Source organism: Anticarsia gemmatalis, chromosome 28 (assembly GCF_050436995.1).
Source record: "Anticarsia gemmatalis isolate Benzon Research Colony breed Stoneville strain chromosome 28, ilAntGemm2 primary, whole genome shotgun sequence".
Taxonomy (NCBI): domain Eukaryota; kingdom Metazoa; phylum Arthropoda; class Insecta; order Lepidoptera; family Erebidae; genus Anticarsia; species Anticarsia gemmatalis.
In genome coordinates this window covers 917,989-938,589 of record NC_134772.1, presented here as the reverse complement: position 1 = coordinate 938,589, position 20,601 = coordinate 917,989, and the positions used below count along the sequence as shown (strand labels likewise).

The window sequence follows — 20,601 nt, the reverse complement described above, 5'->3', positions numbered from 1 at the left end:
TTTTACGATCCTTTTGTTCCAATGTCCCAGATTCGATTTTTAACAAAAAAAACATTCGCGCTTTTACAAAATTGATTGTTACTGCTGTATTAAACAATAAAGTCCCACGTTCGATTCGGTTTAATGCAATTTTTCGGTTATATCAAAGTGTATTTGTTTATTTTGGTCAAGTAAAGTGCAGTTGCATTTGGGCCAGGGTCTCGAGCGGCCGTGGCATCAATGTGAAATGTGAAATTGATGTACGTATATTATAATGCATTGTTAGGGCTATGACACATAATATGACTTTAAATTGAAAGTCAGCGCAACGCCATACCACTTCTCGACTCTCGGGTTCGGTTCCCGAGTTTGTCAAGGTGTTGTTAGTATTTTTTTTTGTTATTTGAAATCAGTTGGTAATATGTCCGATATATGGCAATATGCTTGCCAGATGGGACTAATTAATGGCAAAACGTATATTTCATACACTTCTGCCCATACCTTGGGGTATAAAGGCGTGATATTGTATATTAATATATTATATTATAGACTTTTTTACTAAATTAATAATATAATGTTTTCTTTTTATATATAAAAAAAGTGTAATCATAAGGTACATCATTTATTTCTATATTTTTATTTTTTAACTAAACAACTTCCGCACTAAGAATTGCTCTTGTGTCGCGGGGTTTTGCAAACATACAAATAACGAACAAAAAGTGCAACCAGACCCGAAACAGTTATTCGTTGATCGCACGAATAATTGTTCCGTGTGGGAATCGGACCCACGACCTCCCGACGCTATGGTAGCGGCGTGGCGATACATTCTTGTTCTACCCCATTTCGTACTGCAAGCGATTTGGGACTCCCATTTAGACCGTGCGAGAATTTCTTTATAATGTCATCAACAGCCTAGCTTTTCTTCCAAACTATGTTGGAGTCGGCTTCCAGTCTCATTAGATGCAGCTGAATACCAGTATTTTACATGTCACCCAACACGTCAGGATGGTCACCCATCCACGGGACAGCCTCGGCAAGCGTAGCTTACCAGAGATCAGCGTGGCTGTTGTTACCTAAGCTACGAGCTCCTTAAATTCTGTATTGATATATTTCTATTTTATTTATGATATAATTCTGTTTGGACCTTATTGCAAATTTAATATGGACATTTATCTCCATCGCGCTAATAGTGGGACGGGTAGATGTTTTAAATGATGTATTTTTGATTTTATGGCAACTGATTGCCATAACTTGCATGCTGTAATTGATTGCAGTTGATGTGTTAAATTATATTGCACTGATAAAAATAATAAATTTGTGCGTAGAATTTTAGTACTTTTTTGATTTTCGGCTACTATTTTGAACTTTAGTCTAAGCGTACTGAATTCTGATAGTATATTATGTATAAGTGAAAGTTATTTTATTTGTCTATATGTTACGCTTTCATATCTAAACGGGGGAATTACTTTAAATGAAATTTTGAATTGTGATTTACTCACAGGCGTAAAACATCCATAAGCTCAATTCATTCAATAAATAATCAATTTTACTAAAATTTTACAAAATGATTAATATAAAAATGTACTTTTTTCCAAATAAATGCCTTTTTTTTTATTTTTACTGTTTAGGTGGAGCCAGTGGGGCTGAAAAATGATTTTCTTTCTTTCTTTAATATGATGACAAAAGAATTATCCAAATTAAGATCACTTATCAGTCATTGACCTGAAAACATCTATTGCAGATGATTAAGGTGGCGTCAGGTAGAATTCCAATTTCATTAGTGGCTCAAAAGGCCTATGAGTTATTAATTTTAGGCCACTGACCACAGAAAGAAAGCAAATAGCTGCAAATGTCAACATACCTGTAAACATAAGGTCCGACCTCTTTGACCTTGACCTTATCATCAGTGCCAGCCATGTACTCCTCGGCATTGGTGACGTTGAACAGGTATACCTTCAAGTACAGCTCCACTTCGGGCTTCCTCCACATCTCGAAGATCTCCCCCCCATCAGAGAGGACGGCTTTCTGGAAGATGAAAGACGGATTTGAAGGTTTTGACCGGAATCTATACTAATATTATAAAGCTGAAGAGTTTGTTTGTTTGAACGCGCTAATCTCAGGAACTATTGATCCGATTTGTAAAATTCTTTCAGTGTTAGATAGCCTGTTTATTGGGGAAGGAAGATATATCATCACGCTACGATCAATAAAAGCGGAGTAGCAACGAGAAATGTTACAAAAACGGGTAAAATTATGTGACGCAAGCGAAGTTGCGCGGGTCAGCTAGTACACTATATTGGGTTCAAAACACAACTCCCGCACTAAGAATAGCTCTTGTGTCGCGGTGACTTTTACAAACATACAAACAACGGACACAACGTACATATATCCAGATCCGATATCAGCATTATATTGCAACTCGAGAATCAAATCCGACACTTTTCACAACCGGTGCGCCACTTTGTCAAATATTTTTTTTTATTTAACAACCGTAACGCCGCGTGTGTTGGGTTCGAATCCCACCCGGGACAAATCTTTGTGTGATGAGCACGAGCACTTGTTCTGAGCCTGGATGTCAATTTATCTATATAAGTATGTATTTAGAAGTATATAAGTATGTTTATCAGTTATTTGGTTACCATAGTATAAGCTCTGCTTAGTTTGGAATCAAATGATCGTGTGTGAGTTGTCCAATGGTATTTATTTATTTTATTTATTTATTTATTTAATTCGGGAATATAACCTTATAAGTACTTTTCACTATCACTGTATCACTAAGGCAGTCAATTACTTTAAATGATTAGGTACTTATAGGTATAGATATTTTGAAGTAATTCTTACTTGTGAGAAGAAAAAGTCGTAAGGCTTCAGGAACAGTATAAAACAGCCTGATGATAACGCGAAGAAACCCAGCATCAACAGCACAAACAGACCTGCAACAATACATATAAACATATTAATATCTAATATATAAAATTCTCGCGTCACAGTTTTCGTTGCCATTCTCTTCCGAAACGGCTTGACCGATTTTGATGAAATTTTGTGGGAATATTGAGTAGGTCTAAGAATCGGCCAACATCTATTTTTCATACCCCTCAGTGACACTATTTTTTTTTATTTGTACTTTGTTAATACAACTTTTGCCGGGTCAGCTAGTTACATACATAAAATCACTTTCTATGTAAAAATAAGCAGAGGTCTCTAAAAACCTCTTTTTCGTTCAGCCCCTATCTCGTATCTCAGTTGACAAATATTTGAAAGTCACTATGATGAACATTGTTTTCTCCCTTAGATTATAATGATTAACACGTTACGTCAAAACAGCAATGTACTGAATAGTGGCCATCAATTTGACGTACACTAGTTGTCAACTGAGATACATGATAGATTTTCATAAAAAATTGTTAATATCTAACCTATTGTAGTTATGTGTGGAAAATCACCTAAAAATTTTCCATACAATTTCAGAAGATACATGACATCTGCCAAGCCTCTTTTGGCCAATGCGGTGGACTGTGACTTAACACCTTTCATACCCATATCCTACTAATTATAAATGCGAAAGTTTGTGAGTATGTATGGATGTTTGTTACTCTTTCACGCAAACCCTACTGAATTGATTTCGATGAAATTTGGTATGTTGGTAGCTGAAGACAAAGAACAACACATAGGCTACTTTTTATCCCGGAGTTCTCAAGGGATCAGGATTTACTTGGGAAGGGTTTCCACGCGGACGAAGTCGCGGGCGTCCTCTAATACATAATAAATTTCGAGAAAAATTGTTCAACATAAACTCGATGTCTAACTAGGTACTGTCTAACTTTGTTCGACGTCCTTAACAATAATTGTCATATTTCAGTCAATTTACACAAAAACCTGAATAAATTATACACTAAAACCTTCCCTTAAAATCACAGTTTCTATTGGTGCCAATTTCAAAAAATGTGTGCAGTAGTTTTCGAGATATTCGCGTTTAAACACATAGACACGGTCATATACACTTTAACTTTCTTAAATCAACATCTACTGATGCAAAATTTATATAAATCGGTTCAGTAGTTTCTGAGTTAGTCGCGTTTAAACTGACAAACACTTTTGTCTTTATAGTATAAGATGATCTTTCGAGAATTTACTTAACACAATTAAAATAACTAAGTCATCATAATTGTGGCTCTAATGATCACGTAAGTGCTAATTAAAGCACGTACTTATTAGCTGTCGTTATATTATTATAGGACAATTAATGTTATGTCACGTCTAGATCGCATCAATTCCGGTACAGCAATTTATAAGTGTAAGGTCAATTGAGTTAAGGTTATTTTATAGTTAAAGCTATATTTTTTTTATCCCATAACTGTCCCACTGCTGGGCAAGAGTCTCCTTTCTCCATTTTTATGTTAAAAGACAACTCCCGCTCTAAGAATTGTTCTTGTGTCGCGGGAACTTTTACAAACATACAAACAACGGACACAAAGTACAACCGGACCAGAAACAACTATTTGTGGATCTCACAAATAATTTTTCCGTGGAGGAATCGAAGCCACGACCTGCCGTCGCAATGTTAGTGGCGTAGCGATCTTAACCACTTTGCTACGGAGGCAGTCAAAAAAAATTAATTGACAAAATACTGAATAATTAATCAGGGCTTATACCACGTTTATTACTAAGACTCATCCAATTGCGCTCACCGGTCGGTAAACGATCTGTGGGTTAAGCAACCTTTGGCGCGGTCATTCTATAGATGTGTGACCGCATGGTGGTATTTGAACTGAGCGTCTCCGTGCTTCGGAAGGCACGTGAAAAGTCGGTCCCGGTTGTTGTCAATTAAGATAACAGTTGTTAAGCCACGTCAAAGGCCTTGGGGCGGCTTGAACAACTTTGACACTAGGTTGACCACTAATCATACGAAACATAGATAGATAGCAAATCTTTTAGTATAGTACTTACAAGCTTTATATAATGTTTTTGTTAAGTAATTATTTATGTTTGATAACAATCAGTTACATGTTAATTTTAAGATTTTGTTGTTATTTATTATGTAAAAAAATAATGAATGTTAGAAATTATCCTTGATAATGACATTGATTGGTTTGGTACTTAGTTGAATGTTGAGGTCGCAGATTCGATTGTAGCCAAAATATTTTATAAAGATATACATATATTTATAGTTTACGAACACATTAAAAACTTTGATTGCTTAAGGACTGAACCCATTTTGATGAAATGCTAAAGTAACATTGTCTGTATATAGTTGTTTAGCTAAACTGCTAAACAGTTTTAGATCAATTTTCGCAGAGCGATAGCTTGAAAACTGAAGTGAGGCCTGGACATTTCTTTTCCAAACAAGGCGTTGACGTAAGCTACATTTTTAAACAAAACTATATTAATTTGTTTAAAATTAGTGATTTAAGAAAAATTATTAAATACATACATACTCAAAATCACGCCTTTTCCCTTAGGCATTGACCAAAGAACGCCACTTGGTACGATCCATACAAACTTCTCTTGCTTCATTCACATACATACATGTTGTTATACAAAATAATTAGGTATTAAAATATTTCCAAAAAATAACAATCGACTAACAATAAAATACCTAATTGATATTCTATATTCTAGACCAAAATATAGGTCATATAGGACAATCTAGGTCACTAGTATACTCATTGTAAGGTCACATATTCAAAACCAGATTGAGGCAATTTATTTGGTCTTCTTTTTCACTATAAAATACAATTTGTTTAGATTTTTACATAATTTGTTTTGCTTTATTTTCATACACACATGTTGTCATACAGGACCGCCGGTTACGAGTAGCACAGCTCGATTTTCTACAGTTGGCACTATCGAGAATCGAGAATTTGACACTAAAAATGTACTACAAGATAGTTCATATGGCGTCCGCTAGAGGCGCTGATCAGTTTTTCATACAAATGTTGGCAATCGCCGGTTGTCGATAGTAATATGAAATTCCACTATTTTTTTTTAAGAATATCAGTATGTATGTATGTCTTTCTAGGGCGTCTTCTCTTGTCAATTTTATGTAGTTATACCTACACAGCGGAAATAATATAATAAGTTAGATATGTCAATATTATATTTCATTCAATTTACAAGTTACAAAATTTTCTCGTTAATCACTCTATTTATTGGCTAAAACCCTATTAAAATCGGCAGAGCAGTTTTTGAGGTTATAGCAAACAAAACCAACGCGGCGGTGGCTTTGATTTGATATAGTGCCAAAGAAATTAACATTAACAATTCAGAAAGTTTTAAACCACGCCTTCTGCCCACCTTCTAACCGCATTGACGTCACAAAGGTACCGGTATAAGGAAAATATCGTTTGATTTGAAACCCTCCGGTCTAATCGAAATATAATGATAGGTTCACGGGGTCAATGACTTTTGAAACGGATACATCGACTCTTAAACTATGTGTTTTAATTACTTTTAAAATGCGTATATGGTTTTGCGTATCCTGGTTGTGACGTCACTGTTTTAAATCATCATCAAGAAAGCTTTAAAATGTCCTCATAGCCGATTTTCAGCTAAGGTTTTATCACCAACCTTTGACAACCTTATAATGTTATCCACGCCGATATTTGGTTAAAGTGACTTCATTAACTAATTGTCAAGACAACTCCCGCACTAAGAATTGCTCTTGTGTCGCGGGGACTTTTACAAACATACAAACAACGGACACAAAGTACAATCAAACCCGAAACAAGCATTTCTGGATCGCGCAATTAATTGCTACGTACAATACGTAGCAATTAATTGCGCGATCCAGAATCGAACTCACGACCTCCCGACGCAATGGTAGTGGCGTGGCCACCACCTTAACCACTGCTCTACGAAGGTCGTCGTTCATTAGTTTACTAAAGTTTACTTATTCACAGCGTCTTTGTTGCTACATTCCGAGACATAAAGTTAAATGGCACGTATTATTTTAATTAGATCACCTTAACCATGATCACCATATCTGTCGATCCCTAACTTGACACAGCGTGAAGGTAATACTTGGTGTAAGGTCTCGGTCAATCTTAGCTCTATTAACATATCGAAATGACCTTATCACTCATCTAGGGCTAATGAGTCATGTAACTATGCTTGTTTTGTTATCAAGGGTAGGCAGTGTTCCTATTATTTGTTAAAGTTAATAAAACAAATTAAAAAAATGTAAATCAGATTTGAATTAAGTTTACCGGCCGTTTTGGCCACAAAAGTTGTTCCTGAACTATGAGTGTGAAGTTTCTTTGTTTGTCGCATGGTTAGTGGTTAGATAACCTAGTGCATAAGTTGTTCAAGCCGCCCGAGAGACCTTTGACATGGCATAACGACTGTTATCTTAGTAGACAACAACCGGGACCAACTTTTTACGTGCCTTTCGAAGCACGGAGACGGCCAGCTCAAATACCACTATGCGGTCACCCATTTATAGAATGACCGCGTCAAGGGTTACTTAATCCACAGATCGTTTACCGACCGGTGAGCGCAAGTGGCTATGGGCGCCTCTCAACTCTCAAGAGTAGAGTAATAAAGAGTGTACCTGTGTATTGTGCACACACTCGAGCACTATAAACAAAGTTCTGCACCATTGACTGGTTTCAATAAAGCTATTTTTTTGCAAGTAACTAGTTTTTGTGTTTTTATTGTTATACCATTTTACATACATAAAATCACGCCTTCCTCCCATAGGGGTAGGCAGAGTTCAGAGAAAGCCACTTGGTGCGATCCTTACAAACTTCCCTTGCTTCATTCACATCCATACATCTTGTCATAACATCTTACAATTTTCTGACAAATAAATAATTCGATTTACTTATATACTAATAAAAATATAAGGAAACGAATACAGAATAACCGCAAGGTATAATAAACTTTATTGCATGTATATAAGGTTGATATTTCAAAGTGATGTTGTGTCTTTGTTTACAAACCAGTCAGATCAGTGTGTTATCATTAAATACATATTTAATTACAAAACCTGTTTATAAGATATTGGTGTCATATTGTTTAGTGTTAAAATCGTGATAGAATTTAAGTTTAAGGTGAATTAAAAGCTGATTTGCACGCCTGTTGGGCACAAAGGAAAATGTTTCCTAAAAAAATGAACCTATGGCAAAAGGCGTAATCTTCTGTATGTATATGTAAAGGATCGATCTCTGATGTTAAGCTACGCTTGCCGAGGTTGTTCCGTGGATGGGTGACCATCCTAAACATATCGAGTTTCTCCGTGTTTCGGAAGGCACGTTAAATTGTGGGTCCCGGCTGTCATTTTCGAAGATCTTTGACAGTCGTTAACAGTAGTCAGAAGCTTGAAAGTCTGACAACCAGTCTTACCGAAGGGTATCGTGTTAATACCTAAGTAACTGGGTTGTGGAGGTCAGATAGGCAGTCGCTCCATGTAAAACACTGGTATTCAGCTGCATCCGGTGAGACTGGAAGCCGATTCCAACATAGTTTGGAACAAAGGCTAAGCGAATATATAATGAAACAAGTGATAATTGTTTCTAATACACACATCACTTGGAAAAGTCGTTGTTGTGTGCCTCGGGTTCGAACCGCTGACCTTTGCGTGGGAGGTACCAACTTAAAAAAGTTTTATACACCCTAATTTCTCTGGCATCGAACTCTGGTCTGTTAACTATTCTTCTATAAATATAGTCAAGTTCATGGTGTCTAACCGCAGCTAAACACATAGGAAATAGTATAAATATCATAGAAGTTAATATATGTGTAATTAAACTATACAGTATTTGTGTTCCGTATTCTTTGATAATAGTAGTATAGTCACTTCCACGTTACTGATCTGTGACAGTCAAACAAACATATTATCACGCTTTGTTCCTTTGAGTATAAGCAGAGGGTTTCTAAGCCAACTTATATACCAAAAAATGCCATTAACAACTATCTCTTATAATTTCATAAACTAAAATTTTACTGATAAAATGATTGAGTATAGAAACGAATCCACCACCCCCACGTGCAATGGAAAAAATCAATAGGATACAAAACTAATTTGAAAATGACACTGACATATTAGGTCGGGGAAAAATTCTTTTCGCATTATAGTATGTATGAACTTGTAATAAAATCTCTTTGGCTTCAAGAATCACAAATGAGTACACGGTTCATTAGGTTTCTTTCAGTGAGCTCGTGACGTACCCAAATATCGTGCTTTTTTGTGTAGAGAAAAGATTTTATTACAAGTTCATACATACTATAATGCCAAAAGACTTTTTCCCCGACCTAATATATTTTGAGTGGAAATCGAATCTACAATTGAACGCAGAATTGGTGTATATTTGAATGATCAAGTAGGGATGGTCACAAAATCCGTTTTTTGATTGAAAAAAAGGCGTGGTTTCATATCTCTCTGTATATACCTCTTGGAGTAAACAGTCGTGATGATTTAAATGTTTAATTTCCTGTTTATGTATAAAAATTAATGGTTTTAGTGCCGGAAGAAATATACCAGTTTTCGTACTTACACCACAAAAATATGTTTATTAAGTTAATGCGGATGCTTGGTTTTGAAAAGGTTAATTAATGTTAAATACTATATAATTGCATTTCACTATTCAGTATATAAATTAACGATTTTAAAGTCCCGCCACTTGTACCCATAATAATATTATAATGCAACGGGTGTTAAACTAATTGAAAATTAAAGGTTAAGATACCTTATTTGTTTACCCGACGTTTCGTTCGAATTACATCGAACGTGGTCAAAGACAACTCCTGCACTAAGAATTGTTTTTGTAAAGTACAACCGGACCAGAAACAATTATTTGTGTTCCGTGTGGGAATCGAACCCACGACCTTCCGACGCAATGATAGTGGCGTGTCGACCACCTCAACCACTGCGCCCCGGAAGCAGTCAAATTTTGTATTAAATATTGATTATAAATTAGAAATAATTATCACATGCTCCAACCGTGAAGGAAAACATCGCGAGGAAAACTTGCATGCCTAAAATTTGTTTAATACATTTATTGAGGGCATGCAAAGTCCCCAACCCGCACTTGGCCAGCGTGGTGGACTCAAGGCCTAACCCCTCCCTCATTACGGGAGGAGACCCTTGCCCAGCAGTGGGACATTGATGGGTTAAATTTATTATTGATTATGATGATACTACACCACTACAGACATTGTTTTACGCGCGTCATACAGTTTTTGTATCACATGTGGGTGTCAATAAAAACTAAATTTATGTACCAAAACAAAAGATAGATAATTATTTATGATCTATGATGATTATAGTTTTTGAGAAACAATTAGGATGGATTACGTCATGTAAGAATTACTAGTTTTTTCTTGATTTCAACTAGGATTTGATTTGACTGTAGGCCATTTTTTTATGAAAAACATTACATTATATTAATGGGTGTTAATGAAACTTTTTACTAGCCAAAGATTTGATGTAAATGACTGCAGTATTTTCGAAGATGAGACTAGTTTTTGCCTGTGGATTTGCCCTTGCTGTTGGAAAAGACAGTTAGGTTATTTCACTGGATTTCCTGTGTCTACCTGCCAAATTTTGTGCAAATCGATTCAGTCTTATTGTTAATGTCATATCTTCAAATGTTCGTACACACTTGCTGTTATTAATTACAGACGTTGCAAATTTTCTGACTATTTCCTGAAATAAAACCTATACTAATCACAGTAGGAGTATCCAACAGTAAAATTTCTTTTAAATCGGTTAAATAGTTTAGGAGGTAACACGTGACAGTCATACAAACAATTTAATAATATAGCTACAGAGTGATGAAATAATCCGGAACTATTATTAATGATCTCTTAAGATTATAGTTTATAAAACAATTAGGATATTTATTGCGCGGTAAATAAACGCCCGCGGCTTATTGCAAGAATTATGTCTTTATTACACATTCTAGACGTCCTATATCTGATATCAGATAGTAATTGAAACGATTATGCATAATCTATACTAATATTATAAAGCTGAAGAGTTTGTTTGTTTGAACGCGCTAATCTCAGAACCTACTGGTCCTATTTGAAAAATTATTTCAGTGTTAGATAGCCTGTTTATCGAGGAAGGCTATAGGCTATATATTATCACGCTACGACCAATAGGAGCAGAGTACCAGTGAAAAATGTTACAAAAACGGGGAAAATTTGATCCATTCTCTTCCATGTGATTGTGCGGGTCAGCTAGTGTATAATATGAATAGTTTTTAGCATGCTACTGCTCACCGGTAACAAACAATGGATTAATCAAACCTTGTCGCGTTCATTCCGTAGATGGGTGATATTAATTGAACCTTTCGACTTTTTACGTGTCTTCCAAAGCACGGAAATTTCTTCTGCACATATAAAGTCTAAGGTAAAGGTGGCTTGAACAACTTTGACACTAGGTTGACCACTAACCATACGATTCAGAAAGATAAAAAATACTCCGATAATTCAGGAATAAATCGACGCAATGGTAGTGGCGTGGCGACCACCTTAACTACTGCGCCCGTGGCGCAGTAGTTAAGGTGGTTGGTTAAGGTTGCTGTTTATGAAGTCTCGGTTTCGATTCCTGGTAATATGCTAACATTTAATCTTTGATATAACTAAGAGATGTTTATCTAAATGATTGATATGGGTTCAAAATGAGAAAGGTTTTGGTTCAATGCCCTTCATTAAGTCAAGTGCAAGTTACTAAAAACTTTCAAAAAGTGTATGGGCCGCTTAAATAAGTATTGTAATTTTTAAAAGTTCTTGTTGCACGTTTAAAACATTACAAACAGATTAATAAGTCATAATAATTATTGTAGTTAAGAAATTTTGTATGTTTGTTAATTAACCACGCTAAAACTACAGAAGTAATGAAACTTAGCAGTGTTGTAGCTTACGTATCAAAATTGCATACTAGCGTTATAGACAATAAGGTCTGCCCACGCTTTAAATAAAAAAAAATCCACGAAAATAATTAGTGGGAATTAGTGGATTTACTTGACGCGGGAATTGAACCCAAGACCTTGTGATACTCACTACCGCTCAGACCACAGTGCGAGAGTTATTACTTAACTATCGACAGTAGTCGATTAAATATCGACACTCAATGTCAAATTGATGGTCAATGTCAAAATGTTTTACTAGTTTTGACTTTGAACTTGACTTGAGTCAATGATTTGATCGTAATAGTGATACGACTGTTTATCACAAGGTTTGATTTTTGGGTCGCACAATGTGATAAAGAGATTTTCAATTTTTTAGGGAAAGGATTTTGATAGTCCAGAGTTTAGTGTTCAGTATATAGCAATAGGCTCGCCCCCTATTACATGAGACTAACATTGTTAGGGGTGTATTAGGTCACCTACAGATTTCATGATAAATAAGCAGATAATTTGTTCCAGATGGGAATCGAATTCACGGCTGTAGTAATTATATGGTGACCTTAGCTGAATTAAATTTAATATTTTCATTTATTTATTTATCATTTAATGCAAAATCTCACAGAAATCAAAAATTGAATTATTGTTTTCATACTTAGATAAATAAACCTAATGTAATATGCCTAGATTTCTAGAAAATAGCCTAGAATCAAGTGCATGCAGTGAAACCTAGATAGCGCCGAGATTGGATGAAAGTGAGCAATTTTGAGCTACGTGAGCGAAGCCGCGCCACACAACTAGTTCGTGATCTCGCTTATTAAATTTCTAAGATGGAAATCTTTGTATAAACATCACCAAGGAAGGTTGTCGTAAAAAACTTCTTCTTCTTATCGTATGGTTAGTGGTCAACCTAGTGTCAAAGTTGTTCAAGCCGCCCGAAGGCCTTTGACATGGCTTAACGACTGTTATCTTTATTTACAACAACTAGGAGCGACCTTTACGTGCCCTCCGAAGTACGGAGACGCCCAGTTCAAATACCACTACGCGGTCACCTATCTATAGAATGACCGCGCCAAAGCTTGCTTCACCTGCAGATCGTTAGCCAACAGGTGAGTGCAACTGGCTATATTTGCTACTAAACAATAATTGTATCAAAATAATCCTTCAAAATACCCAATAACATATTTATGACTGAACCGGTAATCAAACTTGTAACCTCAATTCGCTTACGCCCACAAATGAAGGTTACGTTTAACTACCAACGCTAATATATTTGCCAAAATTGTTCTAAGGTTGAGGTCGATACCACACCTTTTGACCATTTGACCAAATTAGCTACCCACGAGTTTATTCGGGATTTCCCGAAGCATCTAAGTATGGATTAAAAGTAATCTAATTATCAGCCTAGCCTTTCTTCCAACTATGTTGTAGTCGGCTTCCAGTATCACCGGATGCAGCTGAATACCGGCAAGCGTAGCTTAAACTCAGAGATCGACCCGCGCATCACGGTTGTTGTTTAACATTACAACAGTTCACGTCAGACTTCAACAACTTTGACACTAGGTAGACCACTAACCACACGAAAATCACCTGGACAAAACTTAATACCACATCGAGTGATTACGTCATTGACCACCCATCTGTAATTTGACCTTTACATAACTGTTTCACCAAATATCTATTGCCCAAAATCTTTAAGGTCATTACCAAATGGGGGTATGCAGAGCAGATTAAAACTGCAATTATAAAGTATCGGAAGTATTTAACATCCGAACCATTTTGAATATGTTCAAAATAGTATTTATGGTTAACGATACAGGAAACGCTATGTTTTGGAAGCAGGAAATGTATGACTAATAGACAATTATACAGTGTAGATTACAGTGAACTAACGGCCGGTTTCAATATTCTATCTAAGATTACAGATTGTTTGCTTCCCTAGATCATTCTGCCGAATTGATCTATCTTTCATTGATTTACGTAGGATTTGGTTATAGTAAGCAAAGTAACGATAAATTCGTCCAGTGGTTTGGGCTGTGCGTTGATAGATCACTATGTCAGTCAGTCACCTTTGAATTATATTAGGTCGGGGAAAAAGTCTTTCCGCATTATAGTACCTATGTGTGAACTTGTAATAAAATCTCTTTGGCTTCAAGAATCACAAATGAGTACACGGTTCATTAGGTTTCTTTCAGTGAGCTCATGAGGTACCCAAATATCGAGTTTTTTTGTGTAGAGAAAAGATTTTATTACAAGTTCATACATACTATAATGCGAAAAGACTTTTTCCCCGACCTAATATATTCAGATTGATTACACTGTACTATTACGACTGTGTTCAAGATACAAGACAGTGACAAATCGGCTAACTTTATGTCATTATAATAAAGATAAATCAACTATTATAAATTCAATGATATTTGAATTAATTTATAAAATATCGATATAATTTTGCGTACGGATTAAGGAGTTTTACATTATATACATATTTTTTAGTTATTTTTTTGAGGTTAGTTGTCAACTTAATGTCAAAGTTGTTAGCCAGGTCATTGACTTATCCACTGCTACTGTGTTTGAAATATTGTATGCAATTGCAGATAACCTAGTTCTAAGTTCCCGAGTTGGACAAAATGGCATTTTTTTAAATAAAATCGTCACCTCTGACCCTTGGTTTCTGAGTACATTTAGCGGTAGTATCTATTAAATAGTGTTTTTTTGTATGAGTTTAAACGCTATTGAATAGTTAAACTACCGTTAACTGTACCTCAGAAACCGTGATAAGTCTGTTGTCTGTTCTTCCTCGGTAGGGCCATATTGTATACGATTACTGACCATTAAGTCTCGGTTTCATTCCTGGGTCAGGCAAAGTCCTTATAAATTGGTATTTTCAAATTTGTATTAGAATATTTCTCAACAGTAATCCAGATTTTGGTAAAACGCTTGGTATATGACAATAGAATCGCCCCCTATTACATGGGACTACAGTCAACCTGGGTAACTTTGAATCATTTGGATAACATTGACAGTGGGAATTTGAACTAGCTTCGATTATTTTTTCAAATGAAACCAACACAATTGATAAAAGTTTGCAAAATTAAAATGAATCTTTATCAATTGTGTTGGTTTCATATGAAAAAATAATCGAAACTAGTTCAAATTCCCACGTTCAATGTTACCCAAATGATTCAAAGTTACCCAAGTTGACTGTAACATTGTTATTATCGAAAAGTTGTATTTCATTCACTTCTGCTTCCACTTTAGTGTACAACAAGCACAATAGTAATTTATATGTAAATGTGACACGAGGGCAATGGAGCATAGAGTCTTCAACTAACAGTATATAAGGTACATAGTAATATATATCTTATTGGTAAAGAAATAGAGTTGATTTTTGATTGTGTTAGATATGAAAACTAGTTAAGTGAAATTATAAACTTGATTCTATTTAGCATAATAATAAATGATTTGAACTTTCAATGGTTATACAAAAAGTATATGTTAGGTACGAGCTAAGCTGTGTGGTTCTGCTTGAGTACCTACAAATTTCTTTCCCCGGTTAAACCCTTTTGGGGCAGGTATTTGAAAAAAACATAACACAGACTAGCTATGTTTCTCCTAGGTTGTCGACTATCTCCATGCAAAATTTCATCAAACTCGGTTCAACCGTTTAGAAGGACACTGTCTTTCACTATATCATTAAACCATTTAAACCATTTATTTTTGTTACTCATATACGTCATAGTTAAGTGAGTCTTGAAACGATCACTCCACGTCAAATATTTCAGAAACTAAAATAGAGCAGAAAAACAGAATATCGTTTTAGTGAGAGAGTGCTAAAAACGTTTTTAGTCTATATACGGAAATAGGTACAAAAACACTTAATATTATAACAAAAATATTATCAAAATGACCTCAATTATAGGTCTATTGGTATCTCTTATATACTCAATTATAGTAAATAAGGCGTTACTTGTTAATTAGTACAAAGATAAATGTGTCCTAATTCTATTTAACGCATAAATAATTGCATTTAAAATTGACTAGTATCAGTAGTCAGAAGCTTTAAAGTCTGACAACCAGTCTTACCGAGGGGTATCGTGTTATAACCCAGGTAACTGTGTTGTGGACGTCTGATACATTTCTGAGTGAAATATTAGGTCGGGGATAAAGTCTTTTCGCATATTAGTATGTATGAACTTGTAATAAAATCTCTTTGGCTTCAAGAATAAAAAATGAGTACAAGGTTCATTAGGTTTCTTTCAGTGAGCGCGTGAGGTACCTAAATATCGAGCTTTTTTGTGTAGAGAAAAGATTTTATTACAAGTTCATACATACTATAATGCGAAAAGACTTTTTCCCCGACCTAATATTTAATAATATAAAGCTCCTGATAAAAATAAAATACTTTTAAGGAAGTTACGGAAGCATTTTTTAAGGCCTAAGACCATAAAAAACTTAAAAAAAACAAGCAATTAATAATTCAAATTGAACTATACCGATTTCAATCAATATTTTATGATTTATAATATGACTAGCGAATTTGGTCGACAAGTTTTTTTATTCGAATAATTTGGAATAATTATGCGAAAGGTCATGGCCGTAGAACAATATCGGAACACGTGTTTTAAAGACATTTTATAACTGTCGCGAAAAGGTGTCAAAAAATATTGAATGAAACTTAGCGACAGAAAAAATGTATGAATAATTTAATTTCTCATAAAAAATTGTTTAACGGTAGTCAGATTAAGTTTTTAATATACAAATATTTTATTGAAAAAAAGCATCATACACTTTTTTTAAGTATCCTGAAACCTTATGTATGGATCATACAAAATATTTGTTTCTCTGCTCATTACAAGTCGCCTGATTCAGTACCTAAATCTTACAATAATTTCGGAAATTCTTTCTTTTTGAATACATCTAGTTTTTAACCAACCCAGTCAAAAATATTCCACCGGTTTATATTATGTATTCTCTTCCAGAATAAATAATCTCTAATATACGGTTAATCTAATAAAATTGGCCACCGTGACCTAATATTGGCCAAAAGACACTATACTATATAACTTGTTTCAGAGGTCAGTAATGTTGTTGTAAAAATAACCTTCAGTAAATATGCGGAAATGTTTTAAAAATTATGTTAATTTGTCATAGTTTTGCAACGTCAAAAAATGCCCTGCATTTGTACCTGTATATGAGGCCGTTGCCTATAGCCTAAGGCTAATATAACTAGATAATTAACTATATTAGACGTTAAATTTGTTAGTTTGTCTGTAGAGTATCTTTTACAGTTGAAGAAAGTATTTCACTTGATAATGGTCCTGGCCGATATTTGGTTAAGGGTGGCCAATTTCACTCATTTTGGTCAACTGTCTTGAAGGATGTTTATAATAATAATATATAAGTGTGTGAACAACACACAAGTTCACTTGCATACAACCAGAGAGAAGGCATTATATGCTTTCGAAGCACGGATATCTGCGACCTTAACTTTCCTATCAAAAATCAAATATATTCTTGAGAGAAATACTTATTTTTTTTCAGTTTCTAAAATTCCATTATAGATGAGTAGCTTTACATACTTTTCATCTTAGAAAATACGACGAAAATAGTCGAAAAAATCCTTCAATACGAGTGACATCAGTAACCAAAACTAGTTAATTAAAACAGCAACCACGTGCCAAACCCATGCAAAAAATTGACATGATTTATTACCATATAAAGCCGGTAAGGTCAAAAAAACAATTGGCAACACCTGCGCTTGACTCATCTTGAGATTTATTGATCAAATTCCCATAATAGAAACCACTTCCGTTGGTTCCGTCATAAGGCTTTCATGGTTAAATATCAAGGCTTTTCTTTCGTGTCAAAATTATTCAAGCCTTTGACGACTTAACGAAGGTAAAGTCAGCCTTTGACGTAAACTGTAGTTATGTTAAACAACAAGCGTGACTTGTATCACGGAGACGCTCAGCTCAAACACTGTACCCAGAGTTGCCCTAGGTCAGGACAGCTGAAACTATATCACTGGATGCAGCTGAATATCAGTATTTTACATGGAGCGACTGTCTATGATATAACACGATACCCTTCGATAAGACTGGTTGTCAGACTTTCAAGCTTCTGACTACGGTTAACGACTGTCTATCTTTGAAAATGCCTCAGCAAAACACAGTCAAATATCAACATTATTATCCATAAACTTTGAGGCGCCCATAGCCAGTCGCGCTCACAGGTCGGTAAACGATCTGTGGGTTAAGCAACCCTAGGCGCGGTCATTCCATAGATGGGTGACCGCTTTAGTAATTGAGCTAGGCGTCTCCGTGCTTCTGAGGGCACGTAAAAAGTCGATCTCGGCTGTTGTCTACTAAGATAACAGTTGTTAAGCCATGTCAAAGGCCTTCGGGCGGCTTGAACAACTCTGACACTAGGTTGATCACTAACCATACGACAAACAAAAAAATTCACGAACTCCCGCGCAACAATCCAATTTCAAAAGCAATTACCTAATATCGGCCATTTCGAAGGTTATACCTTAAAAGTTAAGCTATATATCACTCAAAGGCTTTTTAGATAGACCTTAGGAAGTATTTCAAGAGCGCATACCTTTTTGAAATGTGATTTTTGATTTATTAGTGTCCAAATTACTAAATTGCTAAATTATTTTTGATGTATAGTTTAGTTGTTAATTTGTAACTGTGCTTACCCGAAGGCTAAATAAGCAGATTAATTTAAGCTTACAAGTTAAGTCAAGTTCAAATACACGTTTTTAATATTTCAATTCGTGTATCTTTACATACTAATATAATAAAGCTGAATAGTTTGTTTGTTTGAACGCGCAAATCTCAGGAACTACTGGTTCGATTTGAAAAATTCTTTCAGTGTTAGATAATCCATTTACCAAGAAAGGCTATAGCTTATATATCATCACGCTACTACCAATAGGAGCAGAGTTGCAATAAAAAATGTTACAAACGCGGCATTTTGGCCCATTCTCTCTTATGTCACGCAAGCGAAGTTGCCTGAGTAAAAGTAAATATTTTTTCAAATAAGACCCGTAGTTCCTGAGATTAGCGCGTTCAAACAAGCAAACAAACTCTTCAGCTTTATAATATTAGTATAGATTCCAATCTCTTTATTATTTAGGGATAGTGGTGCCCAACAGTGGGATAGTAATAGGTTTAAAATGTTGCCAGGGAGTTTTTGTCGCGATTAAAATTATTTCTTCTGTCAACATTTTGCGTGGTCGCCTTTTATTACTCACTTAAAACGTAATCGAGGCTGTATCATGATAATTAATTATCAATTTAATTATTATGTCTTGTACTTACTGAAATAATTGTCGCAATTATAAAAAAATATACGGATAGAAGCAATTATTTTATTGCAATCGGGAAATAGATAATATTTGATTTTTAATGCTAATTTTAGAATGAATGAATGAATTAAAATAATTTGGTATGTTTTAAATTTTATATACTAATTTGATTTATACTTTGTGGTTTTTATTTGATTTAGTTATCATTTAAATTGATTATCAAAGTTAAAATTACTTAGGTTTGTGAATAAAAACATAAACTATTTCGAAAACAATCGCCAGAACTTTTTCTCAATTTACATTCATGTAAAAATATCTTAGCACATGGTATATCATTCCATGTGTCTTTTCGATCAAGGGTTTGACTCCCGGATCGGACAAATTGCGACTAAGTTATCAAATGTTATCGATTCCGATTATTATTATTAGATAGATTATTATTAGATTTGATATATTACTCGTTGGAATATACTAAGCTTTCATGCTTTTTATTGCAAAATGTATTTTTTTTAACTGTGTTTCGTTCCCGAAGGGTAACACTGGGCCCTATTACTAAGCCTCCTGCTCCAGCTGTCTGTTTGTCTCAAGGCTGTATCTCATACACTGTGATAGCTAAAAACCTAAAACTTCACAACTTATATATTTCCGTTGCCGCTATAACAAGAAATACTAAAATCGCACTGTTTTGGTATGGAACCCTTCATGCGCGAGTCCGACTTGCACTTGCCGGTTTTTTTAGTTCATAAGAATTGCATAACATATTAGAATACCTAAGTGTTAGGAAATTCAAGAAAAACATTGCAATCTATAAATAAAACATTCTATACTACAAATAGGCTGAATTTTGAAATTATTATTCAAAATTAAATATTCATTGCTTTCCCAATATTTATTTTTGTAGATTTTGAAATTGCATATTTGCTTAACACGAGGTTGATCACTAACTATACGACGAATGAATGAATGAGTAAAATATTTAAAAGATTTATTTTTAGCACTTATTATATAGCAAAAGCTGTAAAGAAACGTCAGAAAATTAATTATAATACTACAATGATTCATTGAAACCTTGTCTTTACTTTCAAAATAACGCGAATTTTTCTTCGAAAGGTCTTCCAAGGTTCGATGCTCGGTTGCACAAACTAATATGACTAACTTAACCCGGTTGTTTTAACTTGGGCAACTATAACTATAACAAATTGTTCAGAGAGTCATAATTTACATAGGTCTATTTATAAATACAAAAATTTGTCTGCCTGATACGTTTTCTACTGAATTACTGAAACGGTTTTGATGAAATTTTGTATAGAAATGGTTGAACAGTCAGTTTTAAAAATAGGCTTAATATTTCTTAGCTTTCGACTGACTCGTTTTCGTGAAAATTTCTTAAGAGACTGTTCAGTAGTTTTTTATCGGTTCGGCAACATTTATCGAACAACAAAACCGACTTGACTC

The 20,601-nt window shown here is 34.7% G+C and overlaps 1 protein-coding gene across 2 annotated transcripts in view; it reads right to left on the bottom strand.

Moving 5' to 3' along the window:
* LOC142984835 (scavenger receptor class B member 1-like) overlaps positions 1–20,601 on the bottom strand; it is a 97,817-nt gene that overhangs the window by 12,894 nt on the left and 64,322 nt on the right. For both annotated transcript variants that reach the window (XM_076132684.1, XM_076132683.1), the window contains 2 exons: positions 2,821–2,912; positions 1,841–2,004 (listed from right to left, as the gene is read on the bottom strand). In XM_076132684.1, the coding sequence (XP_075988799.1) occupies positions 1,841–2,004; positions 2,821–2,912 (256 nt within the window). The remainder of the gene's footprint in view (positions 1–1,840; positions 2,005–2,820; positions 2,913–20,601) is intronic.